The following is a 17,710-nucleotide window of genomic DNA, read 5'->3' on the forward strand; positions in this document are numbered from 1 at the left end:
GTAATTTTTTTACGCTACTATTACAGTGTTAGTGACATAGACAGAACAACAAAGGATCGGACCAACGTTTAAAGCAAAGTAAACACATTTCATCAGCTTCAGTCTACCATCCAGGCTGCCTCGTTGGGTGCAAACCACCAAAACTGGTGGCGGAATTGTGATGTGCATGGAAATAATGAAAGGAATTTATTATTTTTTTAATTTCTTAACTTAGATTGTTTTCCTCGTCTCGATCGCTTGATGTATTTGGTTTGGCTATTATTAGGATTTACATTAAAAGTGTTTCTAACAAAGAATGCATTATATGTTACTACAATGTAAAGATCAATCACTATTGTTTGTCCTCCTAATCTAAAATTCATTTCAAATCAATTCGGTCATTCGAGATCTACATAACTTAGAAATAAAACCTACTATATATATTTTTTTAAATGATATCGATACCATACAAATTTACCCAAAAGGACATATGATATGAACCTAAACTCGGGTTATCAGACTTGTGCGCATAAATTTTTTTCACCTGACGACATGATAATAAGTTGGGTCAAAGTCCAGAACGTGGTTATATATATTTTTTTAAACGATATCGATACCATACAAATTTACCCAAAAGGACATATGATATGAACCTAAACTTGGGTTATCATACCTATGCGCATAAATTTTTTTCACTTGACGACATGATAATAAGTTGGGTCAAAGTCCATAACGTTATCATAAAGATATTGCTATCAGTAAGAAATGTAATCAGGACTTTTCGAATCCATACCGTTTAACCTCAGAGAAATTCACCAGCTAGACTATTAAGTCAAGTCGATCATTCGGGAACTACATATATAACTTTAAATCAAACTTACCATATATACTCTATATTAGTAATAACCACCTCCTTTGGATTAAAACTTGTAAACTATTCAACTTTTTTAAATAATACATGCCAAAATATATATGTATGTATTCTTTTTCAACTTGTTTTTTATTCTGTTGCCACTTGCCGCTGCCATAAACATGATTAGTGACTCTTAATTAAGTATAAACCACCATGATTTAAAGTCTAACCATATGTAAGAATATCAAAGCCTGTTAGTTATGATTTATTATTTCTAGCCCCCAACACATTACACTAGACCCTTTTAATTTGTGTTTCTTTCGCTGATCTAATTACACTACAGACCCCAATTGATATTTGAGGGTAAATAAGTAATCTGCATACAAAATGGTCTTCAAATTGCTGTAAGTCAGACCATTTGAGAATCAACAATAGATTGTTATGAAATGGTCTCGGAATTTATATTGAGATATTACCGTTTGGTTGCCTTGGACAATATATGGTTGAAGAACCATATATTGTTGTGAGAAATAGTGCACCAAACAGTGCCTATATTTGGATTCCAGAGATACATAAATCTTAAACAGGTTTTCGTTGCTTAGGTGACCAAGAATAATGAGTCGCCGAGGTGGTATGCTTTGATAGCTTCGAGTCATTTCAATCTATCGAGATCATTGCAAAGAGGCAGCAACAACAGCCCTTGAATGATGTAGTGTACTGAGATTCTTCTTGATTGAATCTCCGTCACTGCGAGTGGCGTGATTGATATGATTCCACTAATCACGTCATTACCATTGGTTTGATTGGAAAATAATTAATCACGTCATTAGCAATAACGTGATTGAAAAAAACACAATACTAATCACACCACGAGTAAGTGGGGTGACATGCTAGATTGGTAAAAACTTGAAAGGCAGTATTGGTATATAATCATATGTTGGGTTCTATAATGGTGAAAAAAGGACTCGATAATCCAACATAAGCAGTTGGGAGTGGTTCAGTTATAAAAAGCCCAAACCAACTCATGTGAACCCTTCTCCCAAACAAAATTTCCTGATTAAACATCCTCAGCACTCCAACCCTCATCCCCCAAACATTCCCAACCATCCCCTTCTGAACATCTCCAAAACGTTGTACCAATCACAGCCTAAAGTTTTCCATTTGCATAACACAGGAGGACTGATTCATGTCAAGTAAAATTTAGTTCTTTCTGAAGGTGTGCATTGCACTACAAATCTTCTTTTATAGATAGAAATACGTATTCATAGATTGCAGGTATACAGAACCTTGGTGACAGTTGGTATGGAAGTATAGCAGCGTGGGAAAGAGAACTCATACCTCTTTCAATTGACAGAATAAAGCAGCACCATCATTGATGTTAAGCACTTAATTCAAAAGTCTCTTGCAAAAACTTGTATAGCTCGTCTGCAACAACAGTTGGATACTCTTCTTGTGGCAAAAGAGCACCGGGAACCTCAACAAATTTGCTTACTCCTTTTGAACCCTTGAGTGCTTGCATCTCTGCTTTCGACCTCTTTGGAGATCCCTCAGTTGACACAACCAAAACTGGTAATTTTCCTTCCAAATCTGCAAAGAGCTCAAGGAAGTCCTCTCGGGATTGAACGGGATCAAGGAGACCAGTCAAAAAAGAAGCAGGCACATAACGAGCACCCTTTTGTTTTGTTAGTGCATATCTGCTTTCAACAATGCTAGAAGTAACATTTTCAGGATTTGCATAGACATGTGATTTGTACTGGGATTGAATTGCCTTCTCATTGCTGACAAGCATGTTATACATCATCCAGCCAACCCCTGGCGCCTTTAAGGTTCCTCTAAGCAGTCCATACCTGTTAGTTAGGGAGGAATGGGCAAAAAATACAGGTTTAGGGAGGTTCGGAGAGGATCATATGGTTCATATATCGAGTTCCAAGCAAAAGACAGACCCATAACATGCCATGAATCTGAAGATTTATGAGATAATGTATCTGAAGTTAAGAGATTATAATTAACAGTTCACAATATGGGATGACCAACTTAATATCTTGCCTATGCGAATATAGACAGAAAAATTTATCGACTTTCAAGAAAAATGCATGTTCATCTAGATTTTCTTATCCAATCAAAGAAGCATGCAGATCGATTCCACTTCATTATCTACCATAAAGGTCCTTTTAAATACCTTGTTTCCATGCTGGAGTCTCTACCAAATACAATGGGAAGAGGACCAGCCCAGGTGGGAGCAACAGCAGCAATTGCTGCTGGCTTCACCATTCCCTTTTTCGCAGCACGAACTGTTATTGTTGCTGCATGCCCTCCTCCAAAGACCACCAAATCATTTTCTGACATACAAGTGAAAAAAAAAAGAATTAGCAGAATATACTTCTCAACAAAAAGGAGACTTGAAAATAATTTGCTACAGTCAAAGGACAAAAGTCAATTACATCCAAGAGATGATACTAATAGCAGCTTCCCCATCTATCTTTCATCAACCTCAACCAAAGTTTCACCTGCCCTGAAAGCCCTTCTATGCATTCCCGTACAAATAACTTCAAATCAATTAGAAGGATCATAGCATTGTATTCTTCTACTCTCATCTCCTCTTTAAGGGAAAACTAAACTATTAATTTCGTCCCGTTGTACACACCAAACCCAAGAACTGCCATAACAATTAAGCTGTGTCCCATAACCTTCTTGCACCGAAATGAACCTTTTGGAAGTTACATTGAGCATGCTCTTCATTTTATATCATGTCTAAGCATCCACTGTATACATGCATATTTCTACATGGACATCGATACAAAAACATACACACAAGTTTACAACAGAGCAACTTATGAGTTATGTCTCAAAAAATCAAACATGAAATGAAAGCGGACTTAACCAAGGAAGCAATAGAATTTTTTTGGTACACTTTCATGACTTACATATATACCTTAAAATATTATCTTTTATATTTTGGCTTGAAAGGATAATTATGCATCTTGGCTGATTGGACCATGACGCCACTTTAAGACCATCTCATGAGAGTAATATATGTCATAGGTATGCGAGACAATTGGCATATTAATCAATTATAACTCAAAGTTCAGATGATCATTATCAACATACATAGCCAACATGGTAATGGATCAGTCCTACGATTATTGAAAAATAACAAGCATTTACACTATGACAGTTGCTTTAACAACCTGAGCAGCTTAGTGGACTGTCTGGTGAATTGATGAAGTCAACCAGAAATTTCTCCATGATATCAGCATCGTAGTCCATTTTTGGTCTATCGGAATAACCCAAACCAGGCCAATCGACAATAGTAGCACGCCAATTGCCTAGACCAATTCTTTGAACAATGTCTATGGCCACTGATCTCCATTCTTCGACAGTGCTAACATCGGAAATGGTTGGTATCATTAGAATATTCTTAGGACGGTCTGTGCTCTCCCTCCAATGTTCTTCATAATAAATATTAATAGCATTGTTGTTGAATTTCCACTTCCAATTATTAGACTGAAAACAAACAAGATCGATTTTGAGATAAGACAGGGATATCAAAATGCAATGATTGACGTCACAAACTGTAGCAAAAATTAACAAAGACATCAATTTTCATAACAAAGATCATTGAACTAGGAAGCACATAAACGGACATGAGACACGACACGGACACTCCGACAGGAGAATTTCAAAATTTGACAGACACGAACAAGGCAGTGACATGCATCACCAGATCTTCAACTTTTAAGTTTCAAAAATTTTAAAAGATAATTTTTTTTTTGGGGGGGGGGGGGGGGGGGACTTAAACAAATTCCTCATGGTAGAACATCTATAAAAGTTCATATTATCACTGAATTGGTTAATCCATTCAGTTCAAACCTGTAGGGTAGGCTTGGTAGCACATGTATAACTATTTATTATATCAATGAATTTATTCAGATCAACTTCCATACCATGATGCTTTCTATCATTTTCTTCTTACTATTATTATTGCAATCAAATGAGAAATATATATACCCAAGATAATAACATGAGCACTTTGGTCAGTGACTGCTCCCAGATACATCTCTAGATTGGATTTTAAGCCAAAGTTCCAAACAATGCACTGAATACCTAAAAATCCTACACATCTAGCCACTCTATACGAAAACTAATTCACTCCAAGCAACAAGGGACCAAGCGCGTTAATCTGTTCACTAGGTGAATGTCAAAATGACCAAGTCAAATTCTCAAGCTGGGAGCCACGTCTATCTAGTGATTCATAAAGCGTGTGAAATCAAGAACTCCATTTCGTACAATCCCATCTTTTATTGCTATCAAATTATATAAATTTCAATAAAAAAGAGAAAAGGTGAATGAACAGAGAACTAATCAAGAGAAGTAAGAAAACAACATCGAAAGGTAAACTATGGAAGATTATATTCTTACCCTTAATGGGATCGGCGGCTTTTGTACAATGGATGCCGTAGAAGCCTTAACTGAGAAAAATTTCCGAGAATAAGCATTTGGAGAAACAAAGGTACGGCCTTGATATGTTTTGCAGGAGAAAGCGAAGGAGAAGATTGCAGTGGAGGCCATGAGAAAATGTGAAATGAAGAAAAAGTGGCTGTTGTTAAACGTTCGACGTTGTTGGTTATGAAACGAATAATCAGCCGCTTTGATATTCTTCCTTGTGTCGGTTCGGATCCCGGCCCCAGGTCCGAATCCAAGGCTAAGCCCGGCCCGTGAGCCTAGGAGTGGGTATTCGGGTTTTGCTAAAATGTTGAATTTTGACCAGATCCTGACCGTCAAAAAGAGAAAAAGATATCAGATTTAGGGCACAGTATCCAACACTCCGCTAGGGCTTTTAACTTAGTCAGTCACCCTCCATTAAAACCCTCAGCTACTTAGCCTCTGCTGCGCGAAGGGGAGGGAGGAGAAGGACAGACGGCAACGATGGTTCAGCGGCTGACGTTTCGTACACGCCATAGCTATGCCACGAAATCCAACCAGAACCGGGTTGTCAAAACTCCTGGTACACTACTTGACTACCTTATCTATGTATGTATGCATAGTATTCATCTTTGCTTGGAAATCAAGGTTAGATCTGCGTGCTATGGTGCTTAATGTTGAGCGTTTTTCGGGGCGGCTGTTGATTTTTTCCGGTGCAGAGTTTTTGTTGCTTTCACAGCCGATGAGAGTGTCTGTCTGTAACTAGAAACTGGCGAGATTGTGAGAAATCTGATATGGATATAGCTCTTATTGGAATAAAGATGCTTTTAGGATAGTTTTTTCTATTTTGTTTCCTTGAACATTGATATGCTGTTGAATGATTTTGATATTATTTACTTATGAGGAAAAGGAGAAATGTGGTTATAGAGACATAGCTAATGTTATTTTTTTGGGCTAACATTGGAATTCTTTTAATCTAACTGTAATGAAAAGGTATGCCTGATACATTTTTTCTTGTATTGTTGTTCTTGATTACCTGGCCTTGTTTAATGTCTCAAGTTTTATTATTGAAGTCTTATGCTTATTAGCTGTCACTCATTGATATTTAGGTGGGAAGCTTGTGTACCAAAGCACCAAGAAGAGAGCAAGTGGTCCCAAATGCCCTGTCACTGGAAAGAGAATCCAAGGGGTATCTACTGTTAAACAGTTATTATCTGAATGATGAATTTTTTAAGTTTTTTTTAGCCATTAAATTTGCATTATATAATTTATATTTACGATATCGAAAGCCAATTTGGTTTTATACTGGGACGATCCATAGTAGAGACTTGTAGAAATAAATAGACAAGAAAAAAGACCTCCATTTAGTATTTATAGATTTGGAGAATACATATGATAGGGTGCCTAGGAAAGTAATTTAGTGAATTTTAGAGGACAGAAGTTCCAATTTATTATATTACCAGGATCAAGAATTTGTGGGAAATATTCGTAGCTGGTGTTAAGGAATGGAGGAGTTTCAGGGGAGTTTCTCATCACAATAGGAGTCACAATAGATTGGTCTTATATCCATACCCTGTGCATATAAAATATAGGCATCTGTTGGTGCTGGTAGAATACTTCAAGTCAGGAGGCTGTGTTGCGTTTTTGAATGTTGTTAGTTTGAATATTCTTCTGACTAGCTGTTTTGTAGTAGTACTCACAGTATGCTGGGCCATCTGCAGATTCCTCATCTAAGACCTGCTGAATACAAGAGGTCTAGACTATCCAGGAATAGGAGGACTGTGAACCGTTCTTACGGTGGTGTCTTGTCTGGTGGTGCTGTCAGGGAGAGGTATGCTTCATTTTGGTAAATGAGCCCTATTTGTTCATTGGAGTGCTATTTAACATTGACATTTTTTGGATTTCCATTTGCTATGTAGGATCATTCGAGCCTTTTTGGTGGAAGAGCAGAAGATTGTGAAGAAGGTTCTGAAGATTCAGAAGGCCAAAGAAAAGCTATCGTCAAAGAGCTAAGATGGAAAAAGTGAAAAGAAATGTGATTTTGTTAATTCATTGGGCTGAATTAATTTTTGACTTAGACATGATAGATTGTGTTCTAAATTATTATGAGGTATTTATTTTGAACGTGAATGAGTAATTTTCATGGATTGGATTCTTACCATTGGCAAGTCGAAAATGGATTTAGATTCATGCCCTGTTTGTTTGCTAGATCTGTAGTTTGAAAGTTTTACTATTGTGCACTTCCTCGGTTTTCTTAGTTTAACTTCTATGAATTGTGAACTGTTTGGGTTCATGACTGCAGTAGCTAAGCTTTCTAAATGATTTTAAGTTTTTAAATGTCGAAAGTAATTGGAAATTCTTGTTTTGATGGTTGTGATATTATTGGGATTCAATATAAAATTATTTTGTCCCGGTGGTATGATTGATATTGAAATTAATTGGAACTTGGTCTCATAGCTGGGTTTCTTGGAAAATCTTGGCTTTTGATTATAGTGAGAGATTGCATCTCGTCTTTATTCTTCTTAGTGATTAGTTTTGCAGATTGGGGATCAATTACTTTTTAACTGATTAGTTTCATCTTGTCGGGGAAGATTATCATGTGTATGGCAGTTTTAGAATGTCTTGCAAGTGTCTAAGAAATGTTGTCCATTTTGTTCTAGAAAGAAAAAGGAGAGAATGTGTGCAAGCACGCTGCATATATTTCTTTTATTTTGCTTTTCAAGCAGTTAGGGGAGGGGGATTTGAACACGCGGCTTCTTGATTTATGAGTCGCGTGTTTTAAGTTAGGCTTTACGGCCACTGGGCCGCGACTTCTTTAATCTTTTAGGTGCTTTGAACAAGGGAATCTCTCTCTAGTTTTCTCACATTAACATCTGCATTTTGTAGCGTCACGCTGCCACCCCATTCCAATCATGGCTTGTTGTATCCCATTTTGATGCATTTCAGTTCTTGCATGTGAATTATTTTGTTCTTGAAATTATCCTGTGTATATGATGAAGGATAAATGAATTGCTTAAGATTGTAGTTCCTCCGTTCCCATGTAATTTCAATTTCATTAACAGTTTGTGCATTGTTTGTTCACTCTAGAACCAGTTCTTTGTATAGAATTCACATAGATCTCTTTTGTCAATTTTCTGAGCACCAAGGTTGGCAGTAGCTCTTTGTTAGTTTGCATTATGTGCAATGTTTGTATGAAACAATCCAGTCCTGGTCTGAATGGCACTTTTATGCGAGGAACAAGATTTTCATTTCTCTCTTGCTTTACATCTATTCTCTCTGAAATCAGTTCGAATATTAGTTGCCCTAACCCTAAAAATAGAGATGGTCAATGAGCCTTGGTCGTGGTTTGGCCACAGACACTCTGATGCTCAAGTAAGTCAAGTCAAATTAAAACCCATCTTAGAACTATATGCGTGTAGTGATTTTACAACACTATCCTCCAAAATCAATGCAAGCAGAAACTAATACCATAAAAGTCACATAATTAGGCTTAAGAACCCGATAAGAAGAACAAGCTAAAACTATATTTAACAAACCCAAATCAAACTTCTTGTCCCTAAAATCCCCCGAAATCATACAATTAATGGAAACAATTGTTCTCTCACTCGGAAATGAATCAAGCTATTCAGTAAGAACGTGACAATGTATCGATTTCCCCTCGCGAAAGGCCGAAAATTGATTTCAAGCTTTGATCAAAGAGGCATACACATAGGGGTCGAGTTGTTGCTGTTGGTTGGCAAGTATAGCGAGATGGCGGAGGATGGTAGGGGAAGGGGAGGTGGGTAAGTAGGCTGAGGAGAACGATGGTGGTGGTGGCATGGAAGAGCGTGGATGGGTTTGCGGTGGATCATGGACGGTCGGTATTTAGTTGATTTTCTACTGAATGAAATTTCGACTTTGGAAAGAGAATATATATACTAAGTTACTAACACACATATCTATTAGGGAAAATTAAGGATAAGTCCCTCATTGGAAAGTTTTGTTCCAATAAGTATACTTTTAAAAGTCTTATTCCATAAAGTTCGTATAGTTTCAACTAATATTCCAAGAAAGACAAAAAGTCAAAATATATGGTTTTATTGTCTAAAATACCCTTATCTTCATCCTCAAACATGGCACATGCCTCCTACACATGATTCATGTTGGATCTCCATCGGAAGCTTTGTTTACGCTGCCAGAAGCTTTGTTTCCGCCCTCTCGTGGCTTATTTGAGAGTTCTATGACATTTTTTATTTATTTTTCAATCGGGTTTTTGTTGTGTTCGAACGAGACTTGTAGATCTTGTTGTTTTCCTTCGATCTGTCATCACATCATTATTTTCGACAGTTTCTGTGGTGATTTTCATGGTTTTTTGTTCTGATGTGAGATCTACAGACTGCAGATGATATGTTATCTGTTTCGATTAATTTGATATCTGTCATAATGTTATCTGTTTTGTTAAAATGTTATCTGTTTGAAGTTTCAAAATGACCAAAATCGATAATATGTCATAACAGATCCAAAACAGATATAATATCTGCATATTCATATTCGATTTAGAAGAATATTGATTGATACAAGACATATAATATTGACAGATACAAAACAGATATAATATCATATACGAAACAGATATAATATCTGTAGATTTAGATCCGATTTCAGATGGGAAAAAAAATTTCGAAAAAACAATAAAACCTCAAAGGAGATACGCCTTAGTCTGTGGAGTTGATTGGAGGTGTTGATGGTCGCCGACGTTGGCCGTATTGGCCGAATCTAGTTCTTTTTCAAATGGTGACCGTGCAAGGGCAGAACTGGGGGGACTGCACTGTGCTGTAGCCCAGTGCAGATTTTTTTTTAAAAAAAAAATACTTATACAGATATATATACATAAATAGAGGCTAGGCCAATTATTCTTATTATACAAGTTATGAGTTAATAAACTAAGGCCCACTATCAATTTCTCTCCCAATTCTTAATAAACCAAGGCCCATGAATGATAATCCATGACCATCTAAGAAGCCCTTCAGCCCTTCACTGCTTCACAGTAACCTGATTCACCTCTTTCGAAGTGGCTTTTGAGTCTTCGAGAATTCAACTTTTCCACAGTAGCTTGCTTGTGCCGTGCGAGATTCAACTCCACTTCCACCCTCTAGTGCGGCTGCTCATCCTAATTCCTATGCTCCTGCTTATATAAGGTTGGTATAACTTATAAGGGTATGAATGGTGGTATTCCACTTGTAGCCCATTAGCCCCTAATTGTATTTTTTTTATGCTCAATCGTGACAATTTTTTATTGTAATGGCTGCAGCCTGCAGCGTCCTTTATTGCTCATATTTGCTCACAGTGAAGTGGCCGACAAAGATATCATCCCCTTGTAAAAAGGTTAGAGTTCTTGTTAATCCCAGGTATGTGGGTGACATGTCATTTGTTTTAATTTGGAATAGAGTTTCTCTTTAATCCCAGGCATGTGGGTGACATGCCATTTGTTTTAATTTGGAATACAATTTTTATTTAATCCCAGGCATGTGGGTGACATGCCATTTGTTTTAATTTGGAATACTGTTTTTCTTTAATCCTAGGCATGTGGGTGACATGTCCTTTGTTTTAATTTTCCTTAGATAACTAAAATTGTTCTGCTTACTTAGGTTATAAACGTAATGGCCCATCATCAACCACCACCTAAAAGAGGGAAAACTCTATTTTCCTTCTTTAAAAAGAAAGATGGTATTCCTGATGATCAACAAAATGCAGCAGCACAAACTTCAATTCCTAATTTGCGCACTTCTGAAACTGTTGTGGTTGAAAGTTCAATTCCTAATGTGCACACTATAGACACGACTTCTTTTCAACGAGATCCAGGCTTACGTATCCCAATTAATGGTTATCCAGTTAATCAACGAGATGAGATTAGACGTAAATATCTAAATGCAGGGCCTTTTCAACCAAAACTTTCTGAGTATCCTGGGACAGAAGTTGGGGACCAGCATCGCCGATTTCAGTATGCTTGGTACAAACAATTTCCATGGTTGGAGTATTCTCCTTCTAAATAGGTGTAATGTCGTAAATAACTCTAAAAAAATTTTCGGTGGCGCTACCCCCGAACCCCCATCAACTTCTAGTAGCCCCCAACTCCAATTCCTGGTTCCGCCCTTGTGACCGTGATTTCACGAAGCTTTTTCGACGACTCAAGTGATTTTCTTTTATTGGTGATTTTCTTTTATTGGTGATGACTGAGTTTTGATCGGGCTGACCAAGAGCTTCATTTCGTTAGTTCGTTCATCGAAAGTGATGACCAGACCACCAACTTCCGATATGGTGACGCAAGGAAAAAGAAAGAGGAATACGAAGAAAAGAGGAGGAAGAAGGAGGGAGAGTATTTTGATAAGTTGTTAGACTTTGTCATTTTTTCTAAAGTTTTTTTTAGATTGTCCTTTGTTTAATACAACTTTTAAGTTTTATTCTTATAAAAACCCCTATATATTAAGATTATCAAACTATAGTTTTGCTTCGAACTTTGTGGTCAACAACAAGAAGAATTATGTCAGGAGATGATTGGTCATTTGTAATGTTCATACAGTGTTTCTAAAGGACCTGATAGCGATAACTGCCAAGTTCAACAGAATCAAAAATATTCTCTCAAAACATCGAAACCAGGGCGGAGTTGTGCGTCTTTGAAATCATCACCACTGCATCTGTTTGTTTTCTCTGCAAAATCCAAATCCAAACCCAATTCTTCTTTTCGGTTCTCACCCGCATTTTAACATACACTCTCTCCTTCTGTTGTCCACTAGAGAGAATATGACGTTCATTTGATTTGGTCAGGCTAAAGTTCCTCACTTTCACCGTAAGAGTTCTCAATTCTCAGCTTCAATGGATCTGTTTTTGTCTTTCTTCTTCTGATGATGTCTGTTATAATGTTTTCATGATTCACCCTTTTCGTTTGTGATTCTTGTGATATGTTGCTTTAAGATTGATTGGGTGCTGCGAAAACTGAAGGAAATTATCTGTTGTTTTGATTACCAGTTAACGAAGAACTCATGTTCATTAAGCTGGATAGTTGTGTTAGATGTATTAGAAACTTATTATGGATCTAAGTTGGTTAAATTCCAATCGGTTATTGACTTGTTCAAAGGCATTCTTACATTTTAACTTGTTTATGGATTTGGTCACAGTGGTGTAGGAATCATTTGAATGGTTATTCATGAAAGGTTGGGTTTCTTTTGGTTTGCTTGATTTTTCTTTCCTACTATGCAATTTTCATATTCCAAACAAAATGTCTTATGTTGAGAGGAAGATTTGAGGAAGGTTTGTTTCGTGACCGTCTTATGTTTTGCCTTTCTCTTTTGGTTTGTTGTACAGAATCTGCATCAAAATGGCAACAAAAGGGAATTCTGGGGACAATAGAGCTAGGAGTTCAGTGTCCATCTTCATTGTGGTTGGTTTGTGTGGTTTCTTCTATATCCTGGGTGCATGGCAACACAGTGGTTTTGGCAAGGGAGACAGCATAGCTGCAAAGATTGCCAGACAGACAGACTGCACCATACTCTCAAATCTGAATTATGAGACACATAATGGTGCTGATGCCAGGACAGACGATGGTTCTGAATCTGAAGTGAGGGAGATTAAGCCATGTGATGATCGTTACATTGACTATACACCATGCCAAGATCAAATGAGGGCAATGACATTTCCGCGAGAAAATATGAACTACAGGGAACGGCATTGTCCTCCTGAAGAAGAGAAACTTCATTGCCTTATTCCTGCACCAAAAGGATATGTGACTCCATTTCCATGGCCAACGAGTCGTGACTATGTACCTTACGCCAATGCACCATATAAGAGCTTGACTATTGAGAAGGCTATTCAGAATTGGATTCAATATGAAGGCAATGTGTTTAGATTTCCTGGGGGAGGAACGCAATTTCCTCATGGTGCAGATGCATATATCGATCAACTTGCATCTGTCATCCCAATGGACAATGGGATGGTCAGAACTGCTTTAGACACTGGTTGTGGGGTAAGCCATGATTTCCTAATTTTCTCTATAATGCTCTTGTTTTTTTTCCTAATGTTCTGTTGTTTTTCCTGCATTGCTGGCACTTAGCCATTTCTGTCCTCAGTAAAGAATCATGCTCGATATGCTTGTCTAGATTTTTAGAGTTATTCTTTCTTAAAAAGCTAACCTATCACTTCTGTATTTATTATGAATAGCAGTTGATTTATTGCCCATGTGTATGGCTTAGGTTGCAAGTTTTGGAGCATACCTGTTCAAGAAAAATGTTATTGCGATGTCCTTTGCTCCAAGAGACTCTCACGAAGCACAAGTTCAATTTGCTTTGGAAAGAGGTGTCCCGGCAGTTATTGGTGTTCTAGGAACTATAAAGCTGCCGTATCCTTCTAGATCCTTTGACATGGCTCATTGTTCTCGTTGCTTGATTCCATGGGGTGCAAATGGTAATTCAACTACAGGTTTTCATATGAAGATAAATTTTCCAAAGAAATCTCAGTGTCTCTGATGGCATGTGTGTGTATAGATCAGGGGTGGCTGGCAAATTAAATTTCCTTCTCAACTTTGGGATTCTAAATATAATTTAAGTCCATGATGGTTTAAGATGGATGGATTAAATATTGTTATCCCAAGCTAAAATAAAAAATGGGGAGCAAATTAATGACAGATGAGAGTCTGAGACACAACTTTTTCTGAAATTTGGCATTTTGTAGGTTGTGTTTTTTCCTCTCTTTTTCCCCATTTTTGGCCTTATTCATTCTGTATTTTGTAAATATATAGAGTTAAAAGTATTTGTGAGAATGACATTTGACTTCTTCATACAGATGGAATGTATATGATGGAGGTTGATCGAGTTCTTAGGCCTGGTGGTTATTGGGTGCTTTCTGGTCCTCCCATAAACTGGAGGAATAACTATCAGGCATGGGAGCGTCCTAAAGAGGAACTTGAGGAGGAGCAGAGGAAAATTGAAGAGACAGCCAAACTTCTTTGTTGGGAAAAGAAACATGAGCTGGGTGAAATAGCCATCTGGAGGAAAAGAATAAATTATGATTATTGTCGTGAACAAGGTTCTCAACGCACTATATGTAAATCCAGGAATGCAGATGATGTTTGGTATTGAACTTTATCCAATTACTTTTTTAGTCTGTCAAACTTGTTTGACATTTATCAGCCAAAGCAAAAGACTTTGTGTTGGACAGAAGTTAAATTCTCTGCTTCTTTCTGATCAAATCCAATTACATGTGTCTTTATTGAAATATAACATTCTAATGTACGTTGGTGTAGGTATCGTGCTTGCAAATTTCTGCTTATTAATTCTCATAGTAGTAATTAGAAACAATTGTTTGAAATAAAATGTATCCACCTTGTAGTTGTTCCATTCGTCTTGCAACCATAATATGTCCCTGTATATGCATTAAAAAATTTCATGAGAATGTTAAACTATTTGGGTCAAAAATGTTTTTGAAATTAACATTCTGACATATAGTCATTGGCTAAAAGTTTTATCGTGTCTTTTAGTTTTCTTCTTGACTATTGCTCTTTTTCTGGTGGACAGGTACAAGCAAATGGAGGCATGTGTGACTCCATATCTGGAGACTTCTGGGGAAGATGAAGCTGCTGGTGGGGAATGGAAGCCATTCCCAGAGAGACTAAATGCTGTTCCTTCCAGGATATCAAGTGGCCTGATCCCTGGAGTGTCTGCAGCGTCATTCCGGGAGGACAACCTATCATGGAAAAAGAATGTGAACGCTTATAAAAGGATTAACAAAATCTTTGACTCAGGGAGGTACCGCAACATCATGGACATGAATGCTGGTCTTGGAAGCTTTGCAGCTGCTCTTGAATCTTCTAAATTGTGGGTTATGAATGTTATGCCTACCATTGCTGAGAGGGACACTCTTGGCGTCATATACGAGCGTGGATTGATTGGGATATATCATGATTGGTATCTTTCAGACCATCTTTCTGTTTTGTTATTTTTCTGATAAATTGATCCTAGGGTTATCTACAAATGCTAGTTTAAATACCCACAAGCTTATGCTTTCTTAAATAACCATTACCCAATTCTGATTATGATGATCCTTTCATAGTTCTTTTTTGTGTATTCCCCATGAAGACTGCATCCCAACCATTTGGGCTAAATTAAAATTGACACCTACATTAATATGGGTTAGTGTGAAACAGCTCATCCTTATGATTGAGCAAGAATAGGACATCAAATAGTTACAATTTAGTATCTTCTTGTTGCCACTTTGTATCCATTATCTGATTTGTCTGATGGTTCTTATGGCATCACTTAGCCTTAATATAGGCTTAGCAGTACTTACCTTACGGCTTCAATCCTTTTGTTTTGTATTTTTCTGATGCACCTTCCCCATGGATTTCATTTACTTTTAGTATCATTGAAAGCACAAATTATGCCCTTTTTCTTCATGATATGGTCAATATCTGTTGCACAGTCAACAATTCTGCCTGTTATGTGGTCAGTGTGAAAATATAGAGGATGAAAATTTTGATTCTGGTTTTTTTTCTTTTCTTTTGTGTCGGGACTCGGGACTACATCTTGTGATTTTACCTCATTTGAAGTTATTTATTAACGCATTGTGTGTTATTTTAGCTGAAGTACTCATCTGTAGTAGTTTAGTCCTAGCTTGATCAATTGCCCCTTTGTGGCCAGTTGAAGTGTCAATGGATCCTTTCTTGCTTTCATATGTTTCCATTTTTACTTGTTTTACAGTTTTCCCATTTTTGTAATCTGTCTGTTGTTTTTGGTCAGGTGTGAAGCCTTCTCCAGTTACCCTAGGACGTATGACCTTATTCATGGAAATGATCTTTTCATCTTATATAAGGATAAGTAAGTATTTGCTGGACTCTAAATATTTTGTTTGTTATGTTAAAGGCTTTGGGATTGATAACATCTATTACTACTCATCACAGATTGATTTTAGTGTCGATCTTCCATTAAAAATACGAGAAATGACTTCAATGATACGATTTTAGAGTTACTAGCATATATTGTAGTATCGACTGGGATTTTAGGTTCAAGCTGCATTTATGGGAACTATCTTGGATTTATGCATGGCTTAGGCGTCAGATCATATTTCTCTTGCTTCTGGCTGGAGGGATAGAGAGTCGGATCATATTCTCTTGCATCTGGGGAGAGAGAGAGAGAGAGAGATGAACTGTAGAAAACCAAAGATTTTGACCTTTTTATGACATTTTTCTACCAGTATCCATTACTTTATTGCATGCAAAAGTGCTTTAAGAGTTCATTTTATTTATATGAAACCTGTTTCAGGTGTAGCATGGAAGATATTCTTCTGGAAGTGGATCGTATTTTGCGACCTGAAGGATCAGTCATATTCCGTGATCAAGTGGATGTGCTGGCCAAGGTGAAAAGAATTGCAGGAGGAATGAGGTGGGATACCAAATTGGTGGATCATGAGGATGGCCCTCACGTCTCTGAGAAAATATTGGTTGCTGTCAAACGATACTGGGTTGCAGGTGAAAACAATGCCACCTCTTCTTAGTCATGGTAACAAAGGAATGCCAACAGTATAATTTTATCAGGCAATGCTAACTTTCTCGACTCAGATCTCACGGTCACAATTTTGTCACAAGTCAGTGTTTTAGCAGTTGAGAGGTTTGGCAATAGCTTCTGCCATATTTATTACTGATCAGCAGCATCAACTCTTGTTTTTTGAGTTGGATATATATATATATACACACACACACACATATACAGGACATATATAGGTTGTTCTTAGCCATAAAAGTCGCTGGCTGGCGTGGTCCTCCTAAGTCATGTCCCCTCTCCTTGTGCTCTCTGTAAAAAGATGATGAATTCTTCCTGTCGTCTTCCTTTTCGCAGTTATGATAAACCTTTGGGATTTTTTTGTAATTGATTTGAGCACAGTTGGCTTACCTGCATTGCCGTTTATTTTGACAAAGCTGCTTTATAAATTTGAAAGCTGATTATATATTGGCTTACCCTAAAATTCTTATTGAAATTTAATAGAACTCAATGTACTGTGCAACCATTTCTTGCATACCATGATCAGCAACCCTCAGAACTCTTGCTCTATTTTCTCATGAAAAAAAAATGGCATCGCAGCAACAATCTAGGGATGTGGATGGTCATTTGATGTCTAATGTTACTGCAACAAAGAAATTTTGGTTGGAATGGTGAGGTTGAATGTGGTAACTCGAGTTTAGAGCTGGCTCAACTGTCCGGTGGGTATGTTGGGCTGAGAAATTCTCGGTTACTAAAAAGAAAGTAATATTCCTGCTCATAATTATCAAAAGGTAGATCTTAAGCTCCAGCGGCGAGCAACATGTTGTTGCGGGGTCTTCAGATAAATTGGGTTAGATTTTGGAGAAACTTAATTAAGTCTTGAGATAAATTGGGTTAGACTCTGGATAGACTTGCAACATCCACAAACCTAAACATATTAAGATATTGTCCG

General features: G+C 37.2%; 3 protein-coding genes across 4 annotated transcripts; 2 read left to right on the top strand and 1 right to left on the bottom strand.

Moving 5' to 3' along the window:
• Positions 1-1,977: 1,977 nt before the first annotated feature.
• On the bottom strand, positions 1,978-5,456 carry LOC119981329. The gene is made up of 4 exons (XM_038824414.1): positions 5,252-5,456; positions 4,021-4,336; positions 3,012-3,171; positions 1,978-2,679 (listed from the first exon to the last, which is right to left on the bottom strand). Exons 1-4 carry the CDS (start codon positions 5,399-5,401, stop codon positions 2,211-2,213), a joined length of 1,095 nt encoding a protein of 364 aa, XP_038680342.1. The 5' UTR covers positions 5,402-5,456; the 3' UTR covers positions 1,978-2,210.
• Positions 5,457-5,681: 225 nt separating this feature from the next.
• LOC119981330 (60S ribosomal protein L34-like) lies at positions 5,682-7,462 on the top strand. The gene is made up of 4 exons (XM_038824416.1): positions 5,682-5,837; positions 6,364-6,443; positions 6,976-7,085; positions 7,174-7,462. The coding sequence occupies exons 1-4, from the start codon at positions 5,759-5,761 to the stop codon at positions 7,265-7,267; spliced, it is 363 nt and encodes a 120-aa protein (XP_038680344.1). The 5' UTR covers positions 5,682-5,758; the 3' UTR covers positions 7,268-7,462.
• Positions 7,463-10,310: 2,848 nt separating this feature from the next.
• Positions 10,311-17,174, top strand: LOC119980511 (probable methyltransferase PMT2). 2 transcript variants are annotated; one of them, XM_038823233.1, is made up of 8 exons: positions 10,311-10,431; positions 10,545-10,618; positions 12,596-13,253; positions 13,480-13,690; positions 14,069-14,357; positions 14,800-15,189; positions 16,021-16,098; positions 16,543-17,174. In XM_038823233.1, the coding sequence occupies exons 3-8, from the start codon at positions 12,609-12,611 to the stop codon at positions 16,772-16,774; spliced, it is 1,845 nt and encodes a 614-aa protein (XP_038679161.1). In that variant the 5' UTR covers positions 10,311-10,431; positions 10,545-10,618; positions 12,596-12,608; the 3' UTR covers positions 16,775-17,174. The 2 variants fall into 2 exon arrangements, with proteins under 2 accessions (XP_038679161.1, XP_038679160.1); XM_038823232.1 differs by lacking the exons at positions 10,311-10,431; positions 10,545-10,618 and adding an exon at positions 11,767-12,080.
• The last annotated feature ends 536 nt before the right edge of the window (positions 17,175-17,710 follow it).

This window comes from Tripterygium wilfordii, chromosome 16 (genome assembly GCF_013401445.1).
Source record: "Tripterygium wilfordii isolate XIE 37 chromosome 16, ASM1340144v1, whole genome shotgun sequence".
NCBI classification, from domain to species: Eukaryota; Viridiplantae; Streptophyta; class Magnoliopsida; order Celastrales; family Celastraceae; genus Tripterygium; species Tripterygium wilfordii.

Coding starts and splice junctions, on each gene's coding strand:
- LOC119981329 (XM_038824414.1), bottom strand. CDS start 5,401: ATGGCCTCCACTGCAATCTTCTCCTTCGCTTTCTCCTGCAAAACATAT. Junction 4,337..5,251: donor AGCCGCCGATCCCATTAAGG/GTAAGAATATAA, acceptor GTTTGTTTTCAG/TCTAATAATTGGAAGTGGAA. Junction 3,172..4,020: donor CAGTCCACTAAGCTGCTCAG/GTTGTTAAAGCA, acceptor CTTGTATGTCAG/AAAATGATTTGGTGGTCTTT.
- LOC119981330 (XM_038824416.1), top strand. CDS start 5,759: ATGGTTCAGCGGCTGACGTTTCGTACACGCCATAGCTATGCCACGAAA. Junction 5,838..6,363: donor CCGGGTTGTCAAAACTCCTG/GTACACTACTTG, acceptor ATTGATATTTAG/GTGGGAAGCTTGTGTACCAA. Junction 7,086..7,173: donor GGTGGTGCTGTCAGGGAGAG/GTATGCTTCATT, acceptor TTTGCTATGTAG/GATCATTCGAGCCTTTTTGG.
- LOC119980511 (XM_038823233.1), top strand. CDS start 12,609: ATGGCAACAAAAGGGAATTCTGGGGACAATAGAGCTAGGAGTTCAGTG. Junction 15,190..16,020: donor ATTGGGATATATCATGATTG/GTATCTTTCAGA, acceptor GTTTTTGGTCAG/GTGTGAAGCCTTCTCCAGTT. Junction 16,099..16,542: donor TTCATCTTATATAAGGATAA/GTAAGTATTTGC, acceptor AACCTGTTTCAG/GTGTAGCATGGAAGATATTC.